We start from the raw sequence: 25,840 nt of genomic DNA, 5'->3' as shown, positions 1-25,840 counted from the left end.
CCTTAATTGTGGTAAAGTTACCATTAGATTGGCCAACCCGGATATGTACTCTCTCACAACACCTCTAGATGTTATCTGAAACTATGTTACTACTATAAAGACAGGGGTAAGTGAAAACATTTTCTGAGCACTCAATCTCAAATGCAGGACCATACAAGATAACTTAAGATGAGGGAAAAATGATTTTTTATTTTTTCAAAGTCAGAAGTATACATACAATAAGATTACTATGCCTTTAAACAATTTGGGAAAACCCAGGTGATGATTTCATCTTTGGAAGCTCCTGATGTATTGACGACATTTGAGTTAATTACACCTGTGGATGTATTTGAAGACACACCTGAAACACACTGCTTCTTTGTGTAACGTCATGGGAAAGTCAAAAGAAATCAGCCCAGATATCAGGAAGAGAATTGTGAACTTGCACAAGTCTGGTTCATCCTTGGGTGCAATTTCCAGATGCCTGAAGGTGCCATACTCATCTGTTCAAACAATTATGCGTAAGTATAAACACATATATAAACATGGGTCTTCCAAATGGATAATGACCAGATTAGTGGGCCAAAACTATTGTGAGAAGCTTAGGGAAGGATATCCAAAAGGTTTGACCCAAGTCATACAGTTGAAATGAAATGTATGTAAACATCTGACTTTGAAAAAAATAATAAAAATGTGTCTTAAAAAATCCTTCTCTCATTATTCTTCTATTATTATTCTATTTAGCAAATACAAATTATTTTGGTAATCCTAATCGACCTAAAACAGCTAAAATTTAGTCTGATTTCATGTCAGACAGTGATTAAAAAAGATGCACGTGTCTTTTTATTTTGTGTGAACTTCTGGTTTCAGCTGTACATGAAAATCAAAAACTCAAGGAGTGTTTAAGACAGTTTAATAAGTAAAAGTTCTTTGATTGGCATGAATAATAGATTAAGTGCACACATTTTACATACATATCACATAGAAAACATCATAGAAACATAATTAAGCCTATTCAAGTTATTTTTTTTCACCGTTGTATATTAATTTTATGATCCCATATAAAAATAAAGCTAGGTAGAGTAGCTGTTAAACACAAGTACCATTGTCAGTCATATACTTTAGTAACCATTCTTACATAAGCAGCATGTAGAAGTATTAGCCCTAATCCGTGTGTGTAGTAGTATTTATGTCTGTGTCACCTCCAGCATCTCCTCCACAGTCAGGAGCTTCTCTCGGGGCTTCCCCACAGCCTCTCCCCTTTGGCTCTCCACCTGATCAATCTTCTCCCAGTCAGAGAATGTCACTGGTTTTATCCCTGGAAAATTACAAAACGCATCACACTAATGAGGTTTATCAAGTTGTAGAGTATTGATTTGTATCCTGCTTTTTTACATTTATGAAAAATAGTTGTGCGAGTGCATGAGTAACATAGGCTTGTGGGCAGAGGTCTTTAATTTTACTGATGATTAAACGTCCTATATAGTATTACACAAAATTTAATCTTGTGAGTTTTAAGGCATGTTAGAATGTTGTTACCTCATCAAAAACATACCTGGAGTTGTGTTTTGTTTCATTCACATGTGTTTGAGTAACACTTTATTATTCTGTCTACACCTCCAAAGCTCAATATACTCTGTTCCACCACATCTGGTTTATTATTTGAAGTTAATGTAACTGGTAGGACAAATTATTAAATTATTCACACAATCTGGTGAACACAAAAATGAGAAAAACTGAATCTTATCTGAAGGAGCTGTGCAAGAAACAAATGTTTAAATTATTTCATATTGTCAACATAAAGCTTTTGTCACCTGTCGACTTACTCATAGTGGGAAGAGAAACCAAAACTTTTGCTCAAGTAAGAGTATGGTTACTTCAATAAAAATATTATTATTAAAGTAGGAGTAAAAGTATGCTGCTTGAAAAATACTCTGAAAAGTACCATTTATTAAAAAAAGTTACTCAAGTCAATGTAACCGAGTACTATCCACCTCTGCAACTAATTCAGTTTGTTGTCACAGCTCTGATTGTCCTTGTTTGTGCATGAATAACTCAGATGAAGAAGTAAACAGATATTCCACAGATTTTCCCTCTCTCTCACCTCGCTGGTCCAACAGTGCTCGGATACAGTTGGAGCCAGGCTTGTGTGTGGATACGTCCAGCGCTCCAGAGCCCATATCCTCGAGCACGGAGCGGGCTGTGTCAAAACTGCTGTTCATGGTGGTGGCTATCACCCCAGTGGGACCAGTCTTCAGCCAGCCGCTCACATACAGGCCTGTGCACACAAACACAACATGTTGGGTATCCATGCTTCTGGGGATATAGTACATATACTTACATTAATTTCCTAACCGCAGTCACTATTTGCCTAACCTATATTTTAAATATCTTAAAATCATGTTGTTGATCTGATAATAAAGAAAAGTTATGTCACGGGGACCTGATTTTCTCCCCATTTGGGAGGCCTGTCCCCATGGTGTGAGTCCACAGAGTTTAGTCCATGCAATGTGATAAATACTCGCACACACATAGCCTTGCCAGTAAGATGAATTCTCGCAAGTTCACAAACTCTTGATAATGTATCGAGTTTGGCCACCACTAGATGGCACCGCAAGGCAATTTTAGGAATTTTAGGGTTTAGAAAAAAAGTAGCCTTAAGGTCCTTTGTTGTATGAGAAAGAAAGAGTTGCTTTGTTTACTTTCTTACCTGCAGCCTGCGTTACCCGGCCCATGTGGTTAGGGACTATAGCCTTGCTGGGGTCAAAGGGCACAGCTGGGTCTATGGGCAGACTCTTATACCCAATACTGCTAATGACCAGTCCACAGGGCATCACCTCCTCCTCTCCAGTCAGCACCGCACGGGCCGCCTCTCCGGAGCCCTGGGGATCAGAGAGGGAAAATGACAAGGAAATAATTACCCAACAGGACATCAATTCTAATTCAAATCTGACTTATTGGTTATTTTTTATAGTATTTTAAGTTTTTAGAAATGAGTAAAATAAATCCCATGTAAATAGGGCTTATGTTTCATTTATTGTTATTATTATTAAGAGTTTTTATTGCCAAAAATACTTTGTGTAGTAGTCTCCGTGAAGATTAGTTTTACACACATGGACAAAATTGTTGGTACCCGTTGGTTAATGAAAGAAAAACTCACAATGGTCCTAGAAATAACTTATGGAAATAAATAAATAAAGAAAGAAAGAAAGAAAGAAAATAAATATGTTTAAATCCATTTTGTATTTTTTAGCTGTGTTTGCTAATGTGTGCATTGTGACACCATGGTAGCTGCTGAACATTCCTCCATAGACATATATACATACATGCAGTACCCCCCAGCGTGGTGTCATTGCAAAGTACTATCAACTGTCAAATAAACTGCGTGTTGATACTTTGCAATGACATCGTGCTGGGAGGATACTGCTTGTATGTCTAAGGCGAAATGTTCAGCAGTATCAACAGTCAAATAAAATAACTAAACTAAAATAAACAAAAAGGAAACAATAATAACCAGTACCTCCAGCCTGTTGACTGCCAGCCTGAGAGCAGCAGTTCTGGTTCCACTGGGGTCAGGCAGCACTTCCAGAGGACTCCTGTAGAAGAGGAAGCCCCAGCTCCTGTCGGCCGTGTTCCTCCTCTGCTGCTCCTTCTCCCCGGGGGGCTCCAGGGCCGTCTTCAGCAGCAGCTCAGTCAGACGCTTCCTTGGCCGTGCCACATCTACACACAAAATATCTGTTTCATGCATTTGGAATTTGCACATTTACTGTATGATTTTTTTTTTCCAGTACTTTGACGATACCCTTTTTTCAATCAATCAATCAAACTTTATTTGTATAGCACTTTACAACAGCAAAAACTGAACTAAAGTGCTTTTCAAGTGCATTAAAATGTAAAAACAACAACAACAAAAATTCTATATACAAAACAACAAACAATAAAAACAGTCATTAGCTGTAGGCAATCGTGAACAAATGAGTCTTTAGTTTGGCTTTGAACAGGGACAAAGTAGTGACTGAGCGTAACTCTAGGGGCAAAGAGTTCCAAAGTCTGGGACCAGCCACAGAAAATGAACGATCACCCCACTGTTTCCTTTTGGTTCTGGGGGCCTCCAGCAGGTGTTGACTGGCCGACCGCAGACCTCTGTTGGGCGTATGAGCCGTTAACAGCTCGCAAAGATATAAAGGTGCAAGACCATGCAGAGCTTTAAAAACAAACATTAAAAGTTTAAAATTAATCCTGAAATGTACTGGGAGCCAGTGGAGGGAGTACAGAACTGGGGTAATGCGACTATGTTTGCGAGTATTTGTCAGAAATGCTTTTTATATAACTGGAAATTAATGGTCAATATTATTAAGAACATATTTTTTCTATCCTTGAAATATGTTCTAACAATGTAACGTCATATTTTAAAACAACAGTTATAACTCAAATCAAATGGTCCAGAGTGCACAGCTGATGCTCACGTGGACTCACATTAAATTTCACTTTAGTTTTCTTCATATGTGGCATGTTAGATCAGAGGCAGCGCTTTTACCATGTGTTTACCTGAGCAGAGGAGGAGGATTATGGCGAACTATACGCGGACTCGCTTACTTTACCTCTATACATCTTTACGCAGATATGGTCCACACTATAGACTGGCTAAACCGCATTTACTTAAGAATTAGACTTTTACGTGAAGCAACGAGGATCTTGGTGGAGTGTGGTTCATATTATCTGCAGACAGTTAGATGTAAGATGATGCACTGTGCTGTTTGGACACATGTAGGACTATGGGTGCTGTTCGTGCCATTAGTTTGTGCAGAGTGCAGTCGTGATGCGTGAGCACCTGCACAGCTGATAAATCGGTGCAAAGTATTCCTTGGCTAATTGGTGCATTTAAAGCCAAGGAACTGAAAGTTGCCACCGAAAGAACAGTAGTTTTTCAGTACCGGTACTTTCCAAACCTTTTGGGTCAGTTCCTACTTGGAACTGACTGAAACTGACAAGAAAATGTGTCCTCTTTATTTATTTTACCACGAAAACGCACTCAAATACCAGCCCATATGTGTCCGATAGTATTTAAAATGTGTCTTTGTACAGATCTGTGGAGTCCATGTATAGTAATAATGCTTATACATTTTTATTTAATTATTTTGTGCAGTAAAAAGACCTGTAGGCTACAAATGTAGGTTATAAATGTAAATGTGAGAATTTAATGCCAAGACCAGAAATGTTACACAATGCATTTTTAAGTGCATTGTTTAAACTTTGATTAAAATAGTATCCGTATGTGAAAGAATAATACTTTGGATGGCAAGAATCAATACTTCTACAATTTAAAATGATCAAAAAAGCATAGTTAGTTAAGGGCAAAGGTGACACAGTATGTTAATCAATCACCCTGTAGTGGGGAGTTAGTCAGTTCAAATCTTACTGTAATTTTCTCTCAATTCTTTAAAAAACATATTTTAGGCACATGAGAAACAACATTTTTCAAACTCACAACATTTCTAATTACCATTTTGTCTCACACAGTACAAAAAGAGGCACCAGTACTTGAAGAAGTACTAATTTCCTGTCAGCTCTGTGGTCAGAAACGTGCCATTATTTAGCTTTCAAAGTCCTCCAAATACATTTTATCTGCACAGCGTGTTCAGTGTTCAGAGTTGTCACATGTGTCATTTCCTGTGTTGAATTCAGACAGCATCGCGTCTGTGCGCCGTCAACTCACACAAGTTTCCATTCTGTCTGACCACAGATTTGCTATAAGGGCCAACTGCGGTTAACATGTATGGGGTGTATACGTTTGTCTTGAGTCTAGTTAGACAGAATTACAAGTAAAGATGATCATTTTACATTTTGTTTATTGTAAATTGATACTGTACAGCTGATGTCTTTAACATTCTTCGGGGGGAGCGCTCAGTTAATTGGCTCTTTAATCTGAGCATTGTTTGTACATAATCTGACCATAAATAATTCACTGATCTTAAACTACAGGTGAGTTGATTTTCATTCAAATACAAGTCCAAATGCATCCAATAGTATTTAAAAGCTTTTCGTATCTCCTTAAAAGAACTGCGTGTGTCATTTTTTAAATTTGAAATTTCAAAAACATGGCCTGTTTGTGTCTGAGGTAAACATGTTCAAATCCAACATCACCTTTATTGACAATTTAATACTGATTTATTGTTAGGTACAAAAACATTGGACATGATGATTTTAAAATTTGGTGTTTTCAAGATGTTTATCCAATCAGAAAGTAGAATGAGCCTCACATGAGTCTCATTTGTGTTGCCAGTTTCAGTGCTGAACTCTCTGATCTGAATCGTCACCTAAACCCCAGCACCTGCATCCAATCATGAATCAGTGCTAGTGCAGCCTTTGCACCTCAGTGAGTGAATTCTGGAGGTTCTGCACTTTCACATGAGGTCTGTCCATATCCTGAGAATGAAGAAAAACTAATATGTGTCCTTTATCTGCAGTAGTATTGTCATGATCCAATCATTTCTCGATTTTGATACTAAGGAATAGACTCAATACTGATTCCGATACCACAATGACATACTCTTTCTTTACTAGTATTTTTTTATATTACCATGTATCACCTGTGAAATCCCTCAGTCATCTACTGTAGGTAGGTTCCATAGTGGTCCATGGGCGTATACTAGTCTATGGTCTTATATTTGTTCTGATACAGCTCAAGATCATTCTAAAACTATTCAGGAAAGGTTCATTTCTGTTCTGTGAATGTGACTTTTTTAGTATCGATACATGCTCAAATGAGTATCTAGTTTTTGTATCAATGAATATCCTATTTTCAATACTTACTTGATCCAAGATCTGTTGGTGATCACAGTTTTGTTGCAGTTAAGAGTCAGGTGACTTGTTACAAGTATTTGGGGGTTTATTTTGATTCTCAACTTAACTGGAGCAAGCACATAGAATTTGTTTGCTCACGAATCAGTCAGCGCCTGTACTTTTTAAGAAGATTGAGGGTTTACGGAGTGAACAAAAATGTAATGCTTCTTTTTTATCGAGCATGTATTCAGTTTATTATTCGTTATGGGATGTCTACCTGGTTTGTCAACCTATCTGTCAAATTGAAAGCTCAAATCTTAAGCTTGACTAAAACGGTGGGTAAAATAATTGGCATGGTCCCCCGTCCTCTTCAGGAGATCTTTCAAGAGACACTAGTGAAACTGGGGAGTAAAATACATAATGACCCGACTCACATCCTCCACAACCAGTTTGAGTTAATGCCGTCAGGAACAGGGTACAGGGTCACAACCAGCACACTAAACAGGTTTAAGCACTCATTTATTCCCCTTTCAATTTCCTTGCTGAACTTGAAGAAATAATGCCCTAGTGTATGACCATCAGGGATTGGGCAATACTATATGCACCCAGGGAATGTGCAATACTCACCCTTACACTTTTAGGCCCAAGGGAATGTGTAAAATGTGCTAATTATGGGAATGGTGTAATATTATCAAATGCTAAATGGTTGTTTTTCTTATGAACTGCATTAATTGATGTGTCCACTGTGTGTGTGCTGTATGTTATATGTCTGTATGTGGCATGAGTTCCCTTGTCCCAAAACAAATAATAGACAATAAAGGCTAATCTAATCTAATCTAACTTTTCACCACACTAATAGGCAGGATAAAACACTGGCAACCCAGGTTCAGTTCTGATTGTAGTATCTTTAAAAATAAAAAAAATAAAAATAAATGCATGTCCTTTAAAAATCTTATATGTACCCAGTTAACCAGAGTGCGTGTTACCTTTAAGTGCTTCAGCGATACCATCAAAATCAGCTGCCACCATCTCAGGTTTGGTCCCAGGCAGGTTCACCATTTCTCTGAGTTCCTGGTAAACAGAAGCATGTCCAGAGGTTTTAAACATGCCTTTTTAGTTTTTGTGCATTGTTGTTCTAAGCTGATCTGAGTAAAACCACTTGAAGAACATTTTGCAACGTGCCAAATTGGTATAACACAGAGAAATGATTAATTAAAGCTTAGAATAATGGTGTATAAATAGCATCATGCATTGAACAGCTTGTCCTAAAATCAGTTACCAATGTACAGGGAAACAAAGGTGTGTGCCAAGTATAACATGGGCTGGGTCATTTATTTAACCAAACGCTGTGTGAAGAATAACTCAGCGTGTAAACATCTGTTGTCGCAACAATCACTGAAAAACAAATAATCTTTTTTTTCAATTATTTCTCATTTTTATTGATGGTTAAAGATTAAATTTAAATCAGTCAACAGGACAAAACGTTGTAGGAGTGTGTTTACGGATTTGAATTTTTTCTTTACTGTGGAGCTTAAGTGGATAACTGAGGGATAATTGACATGTCCAAACTTTACTTCACACACAAAATGACTAACTGCATTTTAGTTTACATTCATAATGCCATATTAACTTCAGTTCCTTCTTCTATATACTTAGCTATAATCATTTCTTTATATCTTTCATTAAACATTTTCATATTTGGCCATTTTTTCACATATTTTTTGAACCTTACTCATTTACAGTTCTATATTCTGACCCCACAAACTGAACAACATGGAATGATTTACAAAAAGTCTTGAAATTACAAGAACTGACTTCAATAGTTCAGTTTAAATCTATGTTGAAAGGTTTGGAAATTAAGGCTATGATTTGTAATTGCTTTTAAGAATCCATTTTGTGATGTGTTGAAATGTGTGTGTGTAATGTAAATGTAACTGTAACTGTGGGACTTTCCTGGTTAAATAAAGGTTAAATAAAAAAATACAAAAAAAAATACAAAAATGTTTCCTTGTTGTCTGGACTCTGGCCATTTTAAAGAGATGCCGTCTCCTTAAATTATAAGTGCTTTCCATTTCAATATAATATTTTTGAATATTTTCTGTAGCTCTTTCTTTTGTCTTGTACATTATTTGTGCTGTCTTGAAGCACAAATAATGCATGAATTTTATTGCATAACTAATGGTTCCAGCATTGATTTTTAATTATTGCCTCGGATCTTTGCACAATATGTTAAATATGGTACAACTAGTAAAACAATTAAGTACATGCAGAGATTCCTCATCCAGAAAATACTTGGCCTTAACAAATACTGGTAGGACACATACAACATATAAGAACACATACAACATCTATATATACTAAAATATATAAAAATAAATATATATATTTTATTTTAGTATGTATGTATGTATGTAATATGCGTATGTTGTATGTGTTCTTTCCAATAAATTTTTTTTTTCAATTTTTTTTCAATAATATCTAGGAATGTATTTTTCTTTACTCTGTATTTGCAGCTGTATTTGTTTATTATCGTTATAATTTCCCAATAACATTAGTATTACTTCGCTCATGTCTAGAGATAATTAGCTCCTATCAAACCATGTTTTTCATTTTAGCATTTCAGACTCAATTTCAAAAACTAAATGTTGCAAATTTTCACCAGCACAAAAAAAGTTTGTGTCATTAATATATGTAATAGCAGATTTGGGGCCCAACACTGACCCTTGGGACAGACCACAATATCTAAACATGATGAGCTGTGATCATTTAATTGGACAAACTGAGATCGATCTGCTAAATAACTCTTTATTCAGTTTAGCTTACCTTATGCTCTATAATTCCAGTTTTTCTGTTAATTTGCTGTGATTTATTGTTAGTCTTAACTAAACAATCTGAGAGTTAAAAATGTAATTATGCTGCTCTAACTGGAGAGTACACAAAAAGTTGTTAACATAATGCCAGCAGGCGGAATCTTTGTGGTGAATAGAGTTTTCATGTATTTGAGCAAAAATGTGTCTTGTCTGAGTACAGATACATTGCACAAGGAGCTCTTCAAGTGAAAATAGGTCCACTGTGAATTGTCTGCATCTAATTATAAAGTGTTTTATAGTTCAAGGATCAGCTGAGCTGAGTTGTACTCAACTCAGCTCCGGTCTTTGAAAGTTGTGCAAAGTGCTTAAAAACTGATCACGGTTTATAAGCACTTTTGCTTATAAACTGAAAAACTGATCATGGCATGTTTTATGTTGAGAGCAGGATTTGAACCGCCAACTTTCGGCTCAGAGGACGAGCACTCTACAAACTGGATGTTCAGAATGCGTAAGATAAGTGAGGAATAACTTTGGACCACTGCAAATAAACTAGCTCTGTTTATCAAGGTTTTTTTTTTTTTTTTTAAGAAAAATCAGGTACAGCATTTTTAAAGGTGTTTTTGGGAACAAATTGAAAAACTGCTGTTGTTTGTTGTTGCTTTCTACACAGTTCACTCCTGCGCCACAGATCAGCACAAACTAAGCAACACTCGATTTAGAATAATGTGTCTAGTGCTACAGCTAATTAGCAATCACCAATGTCCTTACTGTTCATCCTGCTGATATTGTCACGTGCAGCATACAGTTCATGTGGTGCAACAAACCTCTGTCTGTGGTAGGCCATTTTACACAATCTCATCATTTCCTGTGTTACTGGTGGTTTTCAGACAGTGAAGTAAATTGTCAAATTATAATCACTGAGACTACTTGAATAACATCCCTGGTTCTCCTAGAGTTTTTTAAAATTACATTTATGTGAAGAAGACGGTGCATCCCCGTTCCCTTCCTAGTGAGTTTTTCAGTGTCCCATCTTGCTAGGTCATAGTTTTCTGGAGCAAAAGTTGTGGTTTCTCTTTCCACCGTGAGTAAGTTTACAAGTGGCAAAAGCTTTATGCTGAAAATATGAAATGATTTGAACATTTGCGTTTCACTGCTTCGGATAAGATTACGTTTTTCTCATGTTTTTGTGGTCTATCTTTTAGAAATACTCCCCAAAACTAAAAATTAAATTAAAAAATAAAATGTAACTATGTTTGAAGGGTATAAAATTACATAACAAACAGTACAGCAGTTATGTAATTATGTAAGTTTCAATTTTTGCAATAAAATAATTAATTTCCAGCACAATTTATCTGAACATGACCATTTCTTAAATCCAATATTATGATGGAAACTAAATAATGCACCAAAAACATAGTGGGCCACAAAAGTTTGAAAACTTTGGATTAAAAAAAAATGAGTTTTACTTCGTCAAGCACCAAAAATCCTACTTTAATTAGTTAACTTAGAGCTGGAGGTTGGATAGTTCCTCTTAATACACAAAGCACCAGGATGTCTCTATGATCCTTACACCTCTTACCTTTATAGTACAAGCCACCTGCAGCGGTCCTCTCCTGCCCACTATCAGAACTCGTCTTACTCGACTCTCAGCCAGGGACTCCAGGGCTGGGGCCGTGATGTCAGTTTTCTGAAAAATCAATCAATATCCACATTTGTGACTGATTTCTTTTTCAGCTGACTGGATTGACTTGGCAGTGGCATGTTGTTTTAGCTGTAATGAAACCAAGATGGAGGTGACGAGTGAAGAGATTACTGTTAAATCTACTAACAGGACAGATATAACGATCAGCTATTCTGTGTTTCAAAATACTGTGAGTAAATAAGTTATTGCCCTCTTAGTCCTTTCTCGTACTTTGATTTTGAACCATGACAGAGAAACAGCTGTCCTAGGACGGTGACAGTTGTTTCTAAATGGGTTACGTCCAACTACACTCCTGGTTAGAGACTAAAATTCCCTATGTAGACAATAAAGCAGGGGTGTCAAACTCATTTTCATAAAGGGCCACATCAACAAAATGGTTGTTCTCAAAGGGCCAGATGTAATTAACTGTAAGATAAATGTAAATGTAAAATAAATAAAACTACTTTTTAATCTTGTTAATTAACCGTTTCTATATTTATTACTTATTCAAGTTACAAATATTGCATATAGATTTGCATAGATATGAAAAAATGGCTGTTTAACTGTGTATCTAATGATAAACTGAGATTTTATACCTTTTAATTTACTTTGTCACGGGCCATATAAAATTACGTGGCGGGCCGCATTTGGCCCATGCGCCTTGAGTTTGACACATATGCAATAAAGGCTAACGTCAGTCTTAAACCGTACATACTCATACTCATTTTGTAGGTGGGCAATACAAATGATTCGATTTGATACCAGTAATACTACGGCAAGTATTACAATATTGTTCTGATACCAATACAAGTGAGTTTTATATTAAAATACATGAATCTCCTCTATAAAAAATGCCACTTCTGATATACCACCCATGACTTAAATGAACTGTATGCAGCTTGTGCTCTCAGTTTTTACTATAATCATAACTGAACCTGTCTTCACCTGCAGGTAAAGTACACGTACACATTTTTCTCATTCTCTGTACACGGACAGGCCTCATGTGAAAAGCTCAGAACCTCCAAAAGTCACTGACTGAGCTACAGAGGCTGCACTAGCACTGATTCATGATTGGCTGCAGTTTCTGGGGTTTAGTGAGTGAGGATTCAGGTCAGAGAGAGTCCAGATAGGTCAAGTTTGTGGCCTTTAACTGAACAATTTAAGAAATGTTCGATAAACTAAACTATAGATATCAAACATATTCAATAGTAACTGTCAGAAAGTATAAGTTTATCACCTTTAACATTTGAACAGGAGCTAGTAAAATCCGTGCGACGTCCAGCGCTACGTTCCCCTGTCCGAGAATCACTGCAGTGTGACAGCTCAGGTCTGGATTCAGCTACGTGAACACACACAGTAAGATAAAAAATACTACAATATATAGTATATAATACAAAAAGTACTATGCAGTGTCAAGTATTGCGCACACTGTCGACACCTGGGAACCCCGTTGTACCAGCCGACAAAGTCCTTAGCTGAGTACACTCCAGCCAGGTGCTCTCCAGGTACTCCCATAGTCCTGTTGCCTTCTGCTCCGTAACTCTACGAACAATAGCATGTATTAGCATTAGCATCCACAAAGTTCATGGTTGGGTTCATGCGACTTTCTATAATTCCTATATATGGTGGAATTTATTGTTTAATAAATGTAGATGTGTCTCTAATTACTGGGCCTATCCACATGAAAGAAAAAACTATCACAAAGTTCAGTGTCTTCTCTCTAACTGAAGAGTAAACTAAAATTTGGTCCTGTTAACATGAAACCAGCAGGTAGAATATTTGTGGTGATGTTCGTTTCCATGTATTTGAGCAAAATATGTCTTGCTCCAGTACAGATGTAGCTGTATTTGAAGTGTGTACCAGTACTACAGCGTGATAGGCCTCCCTCAGCTCCTCCATGTAACGTCCTTGCCCCACGTTCACGTTGCCGTAGAAGCTACATCGGGACTGTTTGGCTGTCTGTGTGAATGTGTTGATGACGTTCTAAAAAAACAAACAAAAAGAGATCACAAAGTATAAACATTTACCACGGCAATGACTTAAAGGCACTGTACCTGATTTTTATGGGCTTAAAAATGTGAAAAACAGAACTAGTCGTGCCCCAATTGAACAGTTGCATCCTTCGGAGGACATTTTAAATCAAAATCTTAGATATGGTCACTGGATACATGCCTGGAATGTTCCACAGTGTCGCATTAAACTGATCTTGCTTCATTTACAGGTGTTTTTATTTCCAAAAAATGCAGGGATGAAAATAAGATGGTTGTGTAACTTTTGTGCACGATGGATAAGAGGACTGCCATACTGTGTGAATAATCCCCGACATGAAATAACGTGGCAAGCAGAACATTTGTATAGTGCACCTTGGGTTTTGTCATCAGATAATGCAACAGACATTGTGTTTTCTGAAATTGAAAGAGATGCTATAATTAGCAAAAATGTTAAGCAGAACTTGGCATGAACCTCCTCTCAGACCAGTTTCAAATTAAAAGGGTGTTTTCAGACTCCTACACAACATGTTTGTGTAGGAGTTAGTGGAATTTGATGGACAATAGAAAGACTTAACATAGTTGCATTAGTTGTTCTCTCCTTGAACTGCCAGTTGAACTGCCACCTTAACATTGTGGAGGGGTTTGTGTGCTCAAATAATCCTGGGAGCTAACTTGTTGGGGGTTTCATGCCCCTGGTAGGGTCACCCAAGGCAAACAGGTCATAGGGGACGGGTCAGACTAAGAGCAGTTCAGAAGCTCTTTATGTTGATTTCTACAACAAGGCCTGTTACATTGCCCAGTTTGGCTTTGCCCAGTTTGGGCTTGGGGTGGGTGCTTGTCAGAGAGCATTTGATGGTCGGGGACACATCTCACTGTTGTGTCAACCTAGTGGCCAAACAGCAGTGCAGAGTACACGGCCTTCTTGGAGTTCCTGGGAGAGGTACTAGACAGTGGGGACTCCATTATTCTACAGGGGGACTTCAACGCCCAAGTGCAACAACAGTGACACATGTGAGAGGTGATCACATGACGTTGTCCTGATGGCCCCATTGAACCAGGACCCATAACATGCACTGGGGTGGCCCGCAGTCGAGCACAAAGCAACCGGGATGAGAATCAGCTCTTCCTTAAGCGGAGGAGTTCACGTATCTCAGAGTCTTGTTCACGAGTGAGGGAAGGATGTAGCATGAGATTAACAGACGGACTGACGCAGCATCTGCAGTGATGGCTATTGTGGTAAAGAAAGAGCCGAGTCGAACGGCTAGTGCTAAATTTGTCCTGCCCCAGTACAGATATATTATATTGCTGGGTTTCAGATAACATCACAATATTCTATAGGCCCATCATATTTAATACAGATGGGGGCAGCTAAAATGAATATGGTTGAAATGCAGTTTCGTGTTGTAGTACAGTGGGTTCTTGGGTCTAGTCACTAACAGAAGTGATCAGATTTTCAGCATTTGTGAATTTACCTTTTGGATATTTCATGGTAAAGTACAATATAATCAATAAGGAATACTGGCTCTTGCTCCCCACCTGGGAATATGACATCACATTATAGAATAAGCAGATATTGAGGCCAAAATAAGCCAGCTGTCTCTTGTCTGCATCTAATTAGAAAGTATTTTATTGCGTAGTGTGGTGTAGTATGCTGGGAATGCATAAGGTAAAGTGAGGAATAAGCTAATGACTTTGCATCACGGCAAACCAGTAAATATGGCAAGACAGCGCCTTTAATAAAGCTGAATCGACAATGACATAACAATAAATTCTGCAATGTTTTCACTGTTGACCGACTGACCAAACGAGACTAACAGCTCATCTCCAGAATTTTAGGGGATTTTCTCCATATGGCACACGCCTAGTTAATCATTGTAATGTACCGTAAATTTCGGACTACAGAGCGCACCTTGATATAAGCCGCACCAGCTAAATTTGAAGAGAAAATCAATTTTGTACATATATAAGCCGCACCTGAATAAAAGCCGCAGGTTTTCATATTGTAACATGAGATATTTACACAGAAAGACGGTGCACCGACACGCTTTTTTTTAAACTGTGCCTGAAAATTGGCACCAACACGACAACAACACGGGATGAACACATCTGCAGGTTTAGAAAATAAAGCTGCACCAACACGGAAAATCTGCTTTTATTTCCTCTGAAAACTTTTGTCGTCTTTTTACATTGACCAAGTTGGATTCATTGATGTCGAGCTTACGTGCAGTGGCTCTATTTCAGGGGTCGGCAACTCGCGGCTCCGGAGCCGCATGCGCCTCTTTCCGCCTCATACTGCGGCTCTGCGTGGCTTGGGAACTAACACAGACACAGCTCAGTCCTGCGTAAAGAGCCCTGATTTTCAGACGTTGTGCGCACAGGGGTCAGGAGCAACTTTGGCCCGTCCCTAATGACACACTAATAAGCTCGTCCGTAGATGTATCATGAAAATCCTGCTGGAAATCGCCACAGAAATCTATTTGATGTAGTAGCAAGTTTATTATCTGCTCTTGTCTCCGCGGTGACGTATCACGTATAACACATCAGACACGACGCACAAAAGTAGAGCCAAAAGCGAGTGAAAATGAGCCAAAACAAAAGTCTTTGGAGATCTTTTTAACAAAGGGGAAAAGGACAACTGAGGAGCCAGAAGAAGAGACTACGACCTCCAAGAAAAAGAAAGATAAATTTAACAGACAATGCCTACTTAAAATCTGGGTTTGTCGCTACAGGTGACTCTCACGCACAGAGTCCGCTCTGCGTAACATACGGGAAAAGCAAATAAGGCAATGAAACCTTCAAAACTGCTTTGGCACATGGAGAATAAGCACCTGGGATTAAACGATACGCTACGAGTTTTTTTGTTGTTGTTTTTTTTAAAGAAACTGCGGAGCAGAGTAGACATTATCACATAATCAGCGCGATGCATGATGCAGCGGTTTGGTGAGTTGTATTTTTTTAATGCACTTAAGTTGTTTTTGCCATATTTATCTGCCACGTGTAGAAGGCTTGTCCGTGAAAGTAAAACCTACATTATTCCGTTACATTATTGTTATTATACAGTGTTATCTTCATTTAGATGTCAAAAAGTATTTGCGGCTCCCAGTGTTTTATTTTATGTGGAAAGTGGGTCCAAATGGCTCTTTGCGTGTTAAAGGCCGACCCCTGCTCTGTTTCCTTTCTGTTTCTTTATCTTAAAAACTGCATCATATCCATTTCATGATGCGCAAAATGATCGTTCAAAATCAAAACTAGTGAATTCTTCAGAGCAGAATCTTTCCCCACGTCTGTCTCACTTTTACGTTTACAGCTAGAGAGCGCCCCCCAGGGGTCGTTATCCAGTAAAATTCCATATATAAGCCGCACTGCTGTAAAAGCCGCAGGGTTCAAAGCGTGGAAAAAAAGTAGTGGCTTATAATCCGAAATTTACGGTATGTCTTTATTCAGCCTCAGGTGGCTAATTTTCCATTCATTTCTACCTGAGCTGGCTGAGATTATAATTGTTTACACTTGACAGCTTTCTAGTTTGACCTGTTCACAGACAATTAAGGGCTCAACAATTATAAATCACTGGGCCTCCGGTAGCATCACACCTCCAGGGAATGTTGATGATGTGAGTCTCAATGAGCTGCGTTCCACTGGTGCAAGAAATACTTTGTCACTTAAGTAAAAGTAAAGATACGGGAGCTAAAAATACTCAAAAATAAAGTATGATATGAAAACTCTACTTAAGTATAAAAGGACTGAAGTACCTGCCTGAAAATGTAATAAAAGAGTAAAAACTAAAAGTATTTTGTGCAGATTTAAGGCTTCAAATGTAGTGGTTTTGATAAAGATTTTTGCTGAATTTTGTTCAACAGAAACAGCTGAATTGAGTTTTTTTCTTAGGTTGTATATTTTTGTAACCTCAAAATAAATGTTTGTTCAAAAATGTAGTGGCGTAGAAAGCACAGATATCTTCTCTCAAATGTAGTGAAGTAAAAGTAGTAAAGTATATCGTTTAAAATTTCCTTAAGTAAAGTACAGATACGTAAAATGCAGCCGTCTTAACGCACGCCTGGCCTCTCCAAATGTTTTGATTTGTGTGATTTGAATGTCTTTCTTATTCTGTATAGCACTTTGAATTACTTTGTGTATGAATTGTGCTATACTAATAAACTTGCCTTGCCTAAAATGTACGCTTAAGTGCAGTACTTTACCACTTCCACCACTGCTCCACACACGGCCAAATTCTATGTTTAGATTTAACTGTCACATCGCAGAATTGTTGACCTGGATTACGGTTAATTCCTCTGTAATTACTGGGTCTATCCACATGAAAAAGAAACTGGCACAAAGTTCAATGGACTGGTCGAAAAAGGACTTTAAAACACGAGATTAAATGGCATGTTTGTGGAGCCAATCCCAAACAAATAATGAGGAAATAAGTAAAGGTGTGCCTATCACCGATACGATCATCTCATTTTTTGATGGACTTTGAAGTAGTGATGCAAAGTATTTTAGTGTTTGAACAAATAATCTGACTAAAGTTTGACCAAAATCTAATATAGCATCAATTTAATCCAATAATGTGCTTCTACCTGCCCATCACTTACCTATGTGGGTGATTCGTATGTGTGATCGGCCCGTTTCTTATATTATCGATCACGTTAATTTTGCCTTAATCGATCTGAGCTTCCCTATAAATAAGATGCAACATTTCTTTAAAAAAAACTGTGAATCTCCCATAGAGTTATACAGATCCCTGCCCTTCACTTTGAAATTATAATCATCAAAATCTAGAGTAAATACAACCTGTTCTGTTTTAAATATTAAATACATCAATTGCTTTGTCTGGAATGTTCCACCGTATGGTATTAAAGGGCCTATATCACACTATTTTCTGATCTGTGTTATAATGTTGCCTCATTAAAAACACACCCAGAGTTATCCGTCCTCATGAAGATAAACAGGGGACACAACTGGCCAAGATCTGTGGAGAGGCAAGCCCGCACAATAAAAATGTATGTTTTTTTCAAGGTATTTTCTTTGCAATAAAAAACAAACAAATATGGATGCCTTAATCTCCTGGGCATGGAGACAAACTGGTGGCAGACCTCCCACAAGAAAAGTTATGTAGAGCATATTTAAATGTTTTTTTGTTTGTTTGTTTGTTTTTGTTACATTGATTTATCTGAGTTTTTTGTTTGTTTGTTTTTTGTATAATTGAAGCCAACATTGCAAAGAGTAGCTGCAAAAAGTTGTGTGGTACTCCCTAAGTGTGCAAAAGAGTGTAAAGTTAATTTAGCAACTATATTCTAAAGGTTAATGTAATGCTCATTCAAATATACAGAAATTAAGCAGGTATTAAATGTTTTTTTTATTTACAGACAGTACAAACGTAGGTCTAGATTAATCAGTTACCAAAGTTTTATACAAAATATTTTTTAAAGGCCTTGTACCATGTATTTGAGTGAAATTTGTGTCGCCCCAGTACAGATATATTCTACAAGCAGCTCTAGGTCAAAATGAGACAGCTGTGTGTACTGTCGGCATCTAATTATAAAGCGTACTATTTTCTGACAATCAGGAAGGGCACATTAGCATGCTGGTTGTTGCCAGCTTTACCGTGATGAGAAAACTCCATTCTGACCTTTGAAAATTGTGAAAAGCGTTTATAAACTCAGCGTGATGAATAATTAGGATGCACTGAATGGATAAGATAAGGAAGGCTGAGCAATAACTTTGGACCACTGAAAATCAAACAAACAGTCAATAAAAATCACGTACAGCACGATTAAGTCTTTATCAAATGCAGGAAATGAGTGTTTCATAATCATTTTATTGGCTCAGTATTGACAAACCTTTAATTTGCAATAATAGCAATAATAATCTGCAGTATATTACATTTGACCTGGACAAAGTTGAATTATTAACCCTCTATGACTTTATAAAGATAATAACTAACCACACTGGACTTACTTCACTTTCCAGTAAAAAAGTTCTTAATTTGTCATACACGTAGGATTCGGTAGTGTTGCTTAGTCATTTTGGTACTTTTCTCCCGTCAATTTAATTCATTTTAGATGAATATTGAGATTTTAATTTGCCCCAATTATAGCATAATGTTCCACCGGTGTCATAGATTCTAACTATATCAGACACAAGCACAATAGATCTTCCTTAAGCATTAAAAGAATGTATGTTTCTTTCTGTCGTGTATGAAAGCGCGAACATTATCCAAGTCTATGTTGCATGTAGTTTATAATATGACTCATTTAGATAAGCATTACTGGTATTTATCCTGCTGCTGGGGTTATTGTGTCAGTGCTATGCTGCTCTTTACTATCTCATATTATTATATTCATTGTTTTGTGATAGTGCGTGGGGAATACCTTTACTTCTGGATGGTCTGGGGCCACTCCAAACCGGACCAGGCCAAACGGGACCGGCAGCCGCTCGTAAATGTCCACGTGAACATCCGGATGGGCCTAAAATCACACACAAGTACTATTATGAGATGTATAAAGTTTTGTTATTTTGTTGTTGTTGTTGTTGTTGTATCTGTTATTACCTGAGTATAAAATTAAAAAAATCATTGTTGTGTTTCCTAAAAAAGCAAGTTCAGCAACATTAACTTTGAGCAAATGATCAATTATTTCAACCAATGAGAATGTTTTCAGATTAATAAAAAAAAAAAGATAGATATATTTAAAGGAACAAGCATGAATAGGACCAAACTAAGTCTATACATAAATAAGTAAAAATGTGAACGTACTGTAAACTTAACCGTGAACTATGAACAAAAACTCACTCAACTCTTGCTTATGTCAATGATAACTTTTATTAAAAGTGTAAAAAATATAAAATAAACAACCAAATGAAATCAAAATTAATCAAAGAAAAGACTATCCAATTGATTTTATAGATAGATTACAGTCTGTTAAATTGTTTTAACATTTATTATTCCTCAAAATTAGCATTAGCGTTAGCACTGAGACACAAACATCTCGCTGAATACGGAAGTGTCATGATGACTTGGCAAATCCAAAAGATAAATTCACAAACCTCGAACCTGTCAAACCTGATCATTTCACCTGTATAACTAGATTGAAAAGATGACAAAATACAAGCCTTAGGTGTGAGATAAGGCAGTGGCGTGCTGCCTTATCTTACACCTAAGGCTTGTACTAAGAAACTGGCTCAAATACTCCACTCTCTCCAAACCCAGACACAAGCGTCTGTCGATAAGCGGTACTACAAAGCGGGTTGACAACTTGCTCTGTCAACCCTGAACCCAACCATTCTGATTGGTTAAAGAGTTGTCTTTTTTCTTATTCTGGAACTTCACCTGGTCCGGGACAGCTTATGAGTTTAGTTCACGTTACCATAAAGATCTACGCTGATATAAAGTGATGCAGTTTTGTAGTACCACATAACCTGGATTAACCCCGGAAATTACCTTGCTAACACTCTAATTCAGTTTTGCAGCACAGGGCCTTGATCTGAGTGCACTTTTTCTTCAGACAGCTACAATCGAGCAATAGTTGTAACAGTGGATTAAAACAAAAGTAGGAAATGGTTACGAGTGCATGAGCAATCTTGAAAATAATAAATATGTTTTTTTGATCGTCCTGTTGACAAATCTATTAGTGTCTGTAAATCTCATGGTTGAGTTTTGCACCAAATGCATTAAACAACTGATCACAAAATGAAGCAGTGGGCGCCTGGGGATCCATCTCTTGAGCCAGTCTTGGTCACCCAGAAACAGGAAGAAGATGCAAACTCCACACAGAAAGGCTCCACAGTGCAAGGGAGTCGAACCCGGAACATTCTTGCTTGTCTTTGATAGATACCAAAAAACTGTGCTCCCTCACCCACGCACTCCTACACCAATTGGTGGAATGTACCTTGATGAGATGCTGGGCGGTGTAGAAACCAGCTGGACCGCTACCCACGATACAAACCCGGGGCCCATGTGAGGAGAGAGAGGACGTTGCTCGCACATTCACACCTGCATGACAAAACACAAACAGTTAAAGACAAGTCAGGGCAGGTTTATATAAAACTACAGACAAAAACAAGACTGCAACTGGCACCAATGGTTAGATAAATGTTTAGTGTCAAATGTGGGTCAAATGTAATCACCCTGCAGACTCCAGGGTCCACATTACAAAGATATATAGCACAGATGATCTGTTCTAAGATCAAGTGTGTGCGAGTCCAAGTTTGTCCTCGGTGCATCAGATAAGTCTTTTTAAACAGAGCAGTGAGTTACTATAAAATAAAAGAGAAACAAAGCTAAGTATCTGTATGTTTACATTACAGGTGAACAATTTAGGGAAAATAGCCACTTGCAATTTTTCTGACAAGATTTTCCATTATGTAATAGGATTCTGTTCAAAGTTCAAAATTTAAACACATGCAGGAAAATTGGCAGAGACAAAAAGTATTACAAGAATCACATTATCAAAATAAGGTACTTATTTTCTTGGTACTAATATGGTACTTACTTTCGATTTGGTAGAGATCTTGCAGCCCTAGTTTACTACCATCATCATACTGATAAAAACTATTATCAATTACACTGGTCAACACTAAATTTATTGTCTAAGATTTTTTTTGCTGATTTAGGGTAATTTTGATGTGCTGAATCCAAAAATCACATTGGTTTTGCTCAATCAGGTCAACGTTCTGAACTAAGCTACATATTTGTTTTTAACGATTTTGTTTACATGTATGAGTATTTTCACGTCATATGATGCAAAATTCTGTTATATTTCTCGCTATAAACAAATTCTGAAGATTTTGCATGTGCCAACTTATGACTAATTGTTTTGTTTTATATTACAAGTGAATGAAATGGCTTTGACTAGAAGATCTTGCAAAAATAAGCCAGACATATTCTGCTACATCTGCGGTGAATACACCAATGTTCCTAACAGGAATCAAGTCACAAGTTTCATAAAGCGTGCTTACCATGCTTATTTTGGTATTAAACTTGGTGACCAAGATGAAGCTTGGGCACCACACATGGCATGTCATGCACCGAGTATCTGCGTCAGTGGACTAAAGGCAAGAAGAGTTGTCTAAAGTTTGGAATTCCCATGGTTTGGAGGGAGCCGACATCAATAGCTACTTCTGGGCTATTCATGTGACTGGGATCAACAGAAAGAACCGAAGCAGCCTCAAGTATCCTGACTGTGAATCAGCACGTCGTCCTGTAGCTCACTGTGATGAAATTCCAGTACCTGTCTTTGGAGAAGTTCCTGACAAAGATTCCTCCAGTGTGGTTTTAATGATGATGCTCCACATCCTTTTTCCCAAAAGGAGCTAAATGTTCAGGTTTCCTGAGAATCTGGGATCACTGAGTGATGAGCAGGTGGAGAGATTCCATCAGGACATAAAAGAGATGGAGACCAGGTATCAGGGACGCTGGGATGCAGTCACGATGGCTGATTACTGTTGGACTCTGAAGAGAGACATCCCTGCTGCTGAGCATTCAAGGGGTTCATAGAAACTGAAGTTCATGTCCTGAATTTTGCACAATGATAACGTAACGTTCCAATTTACATGTACTTACCTTTATCAATTAACATAACATAACATTTAATTAATACATTCTGTTAGAAAACTATTTTTTATCTCCTAAAACATTTTTTGGATGAGAAATATTAAAGAAAATCAACTGATAATGTCACAAAATTGTAATCAATTTAGTCAGAAGATCGGATTTTTCAAAATCAAATTAGCATAAAAACCTGACCTGACTGAGAAAAATGGATATCATTTTTGGATTCAGCGGTGCAAAATGGTCCTAATTCAGTTGAAAAAACACAGACAACTTTCAAAAATGTTTTTTTGTAACCCAGTGTTATCAGCCAATACAGAAAAATTTGACAGCGCGATGGCTGAAGCCATTGTGAGTAACTGCGCATAATGATAATTTCAAAGTGCTAGATTCGGGATTTAAACCTTCCAAGGTTTCAAAGGTGTGTATGTACTATCCACAAAAGTTTGGCAGAGCGGTAACTGACTGTAGTCACTCAATAACAGATATCGGAATTGGCGGAAACTAGGGCTGCAACAGTTAATCAGTTAATGGATTAATCACAATTAATCAATAATTTCAATTGCTGAAACTGCTTTCAACTATTTTAGTAATTAAATAGTCGTTAACGGGTGAATACACAGGCTCCAAAACATGAGCCGAGAGAAGAGGATTTATGAATGAGGAATTACATACAAATGACACAAGAAATGTGTACACTTAGTGTCTTTGATGAAAACACTCCTTTGTCTGTAAATATGTTCCACCAGGATGTTCTCAAGCAGCTTCACTTCAGCTTTCTGTAATGGCTGTATTAATCGATTAACAAAATAATTGTTAGTTGCAGCCCTCGCTGAAACATCTATATCTAACCACAGATTTACACATACACTTTCCAGATGTATTAAAGAAGACATATTGTGCTTGTGTCTGCTATATAATTATAATATGTGACATCTGTGGATCATTATGTTGCAGTTTGCACATTTTAAATTGTAATATTGATATAAAACTACTTAATAAAAGAAATAAATCCGCTGACTCTCATGTTACAAAACCTCTGATGGATAGCTGCTAGCGAGCAAATTTCTTTTCATTTGTACTAAAATGACTATGTATCACTGATTAAGAAAATAAAATTGGAGAACGAAGTAAGAGAACTGTGGGCATGTGGTGGTCAAAACGGGGGTGGATTGGCAAAATGGCGTCTTAAAAATAAGTGGTTAAAAATTGCTCAAACATGCACAAATCAGTTCAAATACAACTTTGAGAGTGTAAAAGAGAAGGGAAAACAACATGGTTAAAAGCTCTGAAAAGTAAATTTTGCATAATAGGTCTGCATTAACTAGTTAGCTATAGCACACACACACAAAAAAAAAAATACAATTTCAGATGTAGGATTGATACTTATTACAATAAATGTGCACTTAACTTGAATGACATTAATGATATATCAAACTCACAAACCTACAATCTGTGTCTTCTAATTTCACCCTTCACTGTGATTGGTTAAATCCTCCTGTCAATCACTCAGACCTGTCAGGGGCTGATCAAAGTACAGTATATGAAAGACTCTACTTTAAAGTCGTTTTTTTATGATGTAGCAGCCTATTTTTTTCAATAGTGTGTTGTTAATATATTACGATTGAAGCCTACAAGAAGGAACTTGTCGAAACTCAAATCAACCCATTGTTAAAGCTGCACAATGTAACTTTTCTGGGGGAAGGTTCACCATCAGCTTACATTTTTTTACACAGTAGGCTATTACACTAACATTAACATCAACATACATTATTCATCATTCCAGGCAAACCAATAACACCGGGTTACGTTATTAAAAAAGTCACACAGTGCAGATTTATCATTTGTCATTTATTTTAGTGAGTATTTACAAACTGTGGTGTAAATACATAAGAGTCTCTGAGCAAAGTCTTACCATTTGAAACTCGATTTACCCACGTCGATTTTCCAAGATTCCAAACTTTTATTCCAGACAATAATGTACGGGTCCTCATACTTGTTTTCGTCCAAAATAGTCCTTCTTAGGGCGTTTTCGTGAGCCTTTTTCTCGTTATCGCCCTGGTTTGATGGATTAGCTCCACATCGCAGCAGCTCCAGCCTTGAGCTAAAATGTCAAGGTGAAACGCGTTTATCTTCTTCTGGAAACAGCATGCAACTTTGTATGTGGTCGTGCACAGTCTGATATTCTCAAGTACGAAGAAAATAGACTTAATTTGGGACTTCTATGCACTGTTTTGGTGGTGCTGCACTTCGGTGTAACAGTTAAAGCTGTCCGTATGGGAACTACTGACTGAGTAGTGTGATTCGTTCCTAGTAAACAATTTAATTTTTTCAATTTTTTTTAACCCATTCATTGTAAATATAATGCCAACCGATGTTTAATTGTATTATGTATACATCTGTGTATTTAAATTCAGAACATTTTTTGTTACTATGTTTATGAGGATATAACAATATATTAGCCTATTTATAATTTGTGCAAAAAGGGAGTAAAAACCCAATTAGAACATACAGGACCAGTTTATGATCCATAAATGAAATAAATTTGGGTGCACTTTTGTAACTTACAACAGTAAAAAAAAAAAAAAGTTTTGTGAATTAAATTTGGAAGAGATTTGAAAAACAGACATTTACCTGTGGTGTCACACATTACTGTCAATCATAAAAGTGACAGCTGCCGATTTCAAGAGAGTCTGGCTGCAGACCTCCACCCAGAGGACCCTGCAGACCACCAGGATGCGCATCCACCAACATGTCCCTACTTTTTCATTATTTCACAATTTATATGCAATTTAATTACACTTTTGAACTGGTGGTGGATTAGTTTCACTAGTTAATGTGAAAAACGTTTAAAGGTGAAAAAGCTCATTTCCATCTGTCCATTTTTAGTAATTCACTTGAGGGTCCTCCTGGTACAGGTCTGCAGGTTGGGTCCTCTGGGTAGAGGTCTGTAGCCAGATCCTTCACCAACTGTGACACTTCAAGACACTATTATAAGTGGCTACAACAGCATAATGTTAGTCCACAATTATAAAAGAGTTGATTTAGA

General features: G+C 37.2%; 1 protein-coding gene across 1 annotated transcript; it reads right to left on the bottom strand.

Annotated features, from left to right (window-relative positions):
• Window positions 1–997: 997 nt before the first annotated feature.
• On the bottom strand, window positions 998–25,051 carry fdxr (ferredoxin reductase). Its single transcript, XM_055229506.1, has 12 exons — window positions 24,707–25,051; window positions 21,131–21,234; window positions 19,616–19,711; window positions 13,114–13,236; window positions 12,679–12,795; window positions 12,491–12,592; window positions 11,152–11,259; window positions 7,749–7,833; window positions 3,500–3,699; window positions 2,690–2,861; window positions 2,084–2,257; window positions 998–1,297 (listed from the first exon to the last, which is right to left on the bottom strand). The coding sequence occupies exons 1-12, from the start codon at window positions 24,783–24,785 to the stop codon at window positions 1,167–1,169; spliced, it is 1,491 nt and encodes a 496-aa protein (XP_055085481.1). The 5' UTR covers window positions 24,786–25,051; the 3' UTR covers window positions 998–1,166.
• Window positions 25,052–25,840: the final 789 nt, after the last annotated feature.

This window comes from Periophthalmus magnuspinnatus, chromosome 19 (assembly GCF_009829125.3).
Source record: "Periophthalmus magnuspinnatus isolate fPerMag1 chromosome 19, fPerMag1.2.pri, whole genome shotgun sequence".
NCBI lineage: Eukaryota > Metazoa > Chordata > Actinopteri > Gobiiformes > Gobiidae > Periophthalmus > Periophthalmus magnuspinnatus.
This window is presented reverse-complemented; position numbering and strand designations above follow the sequence as displayed.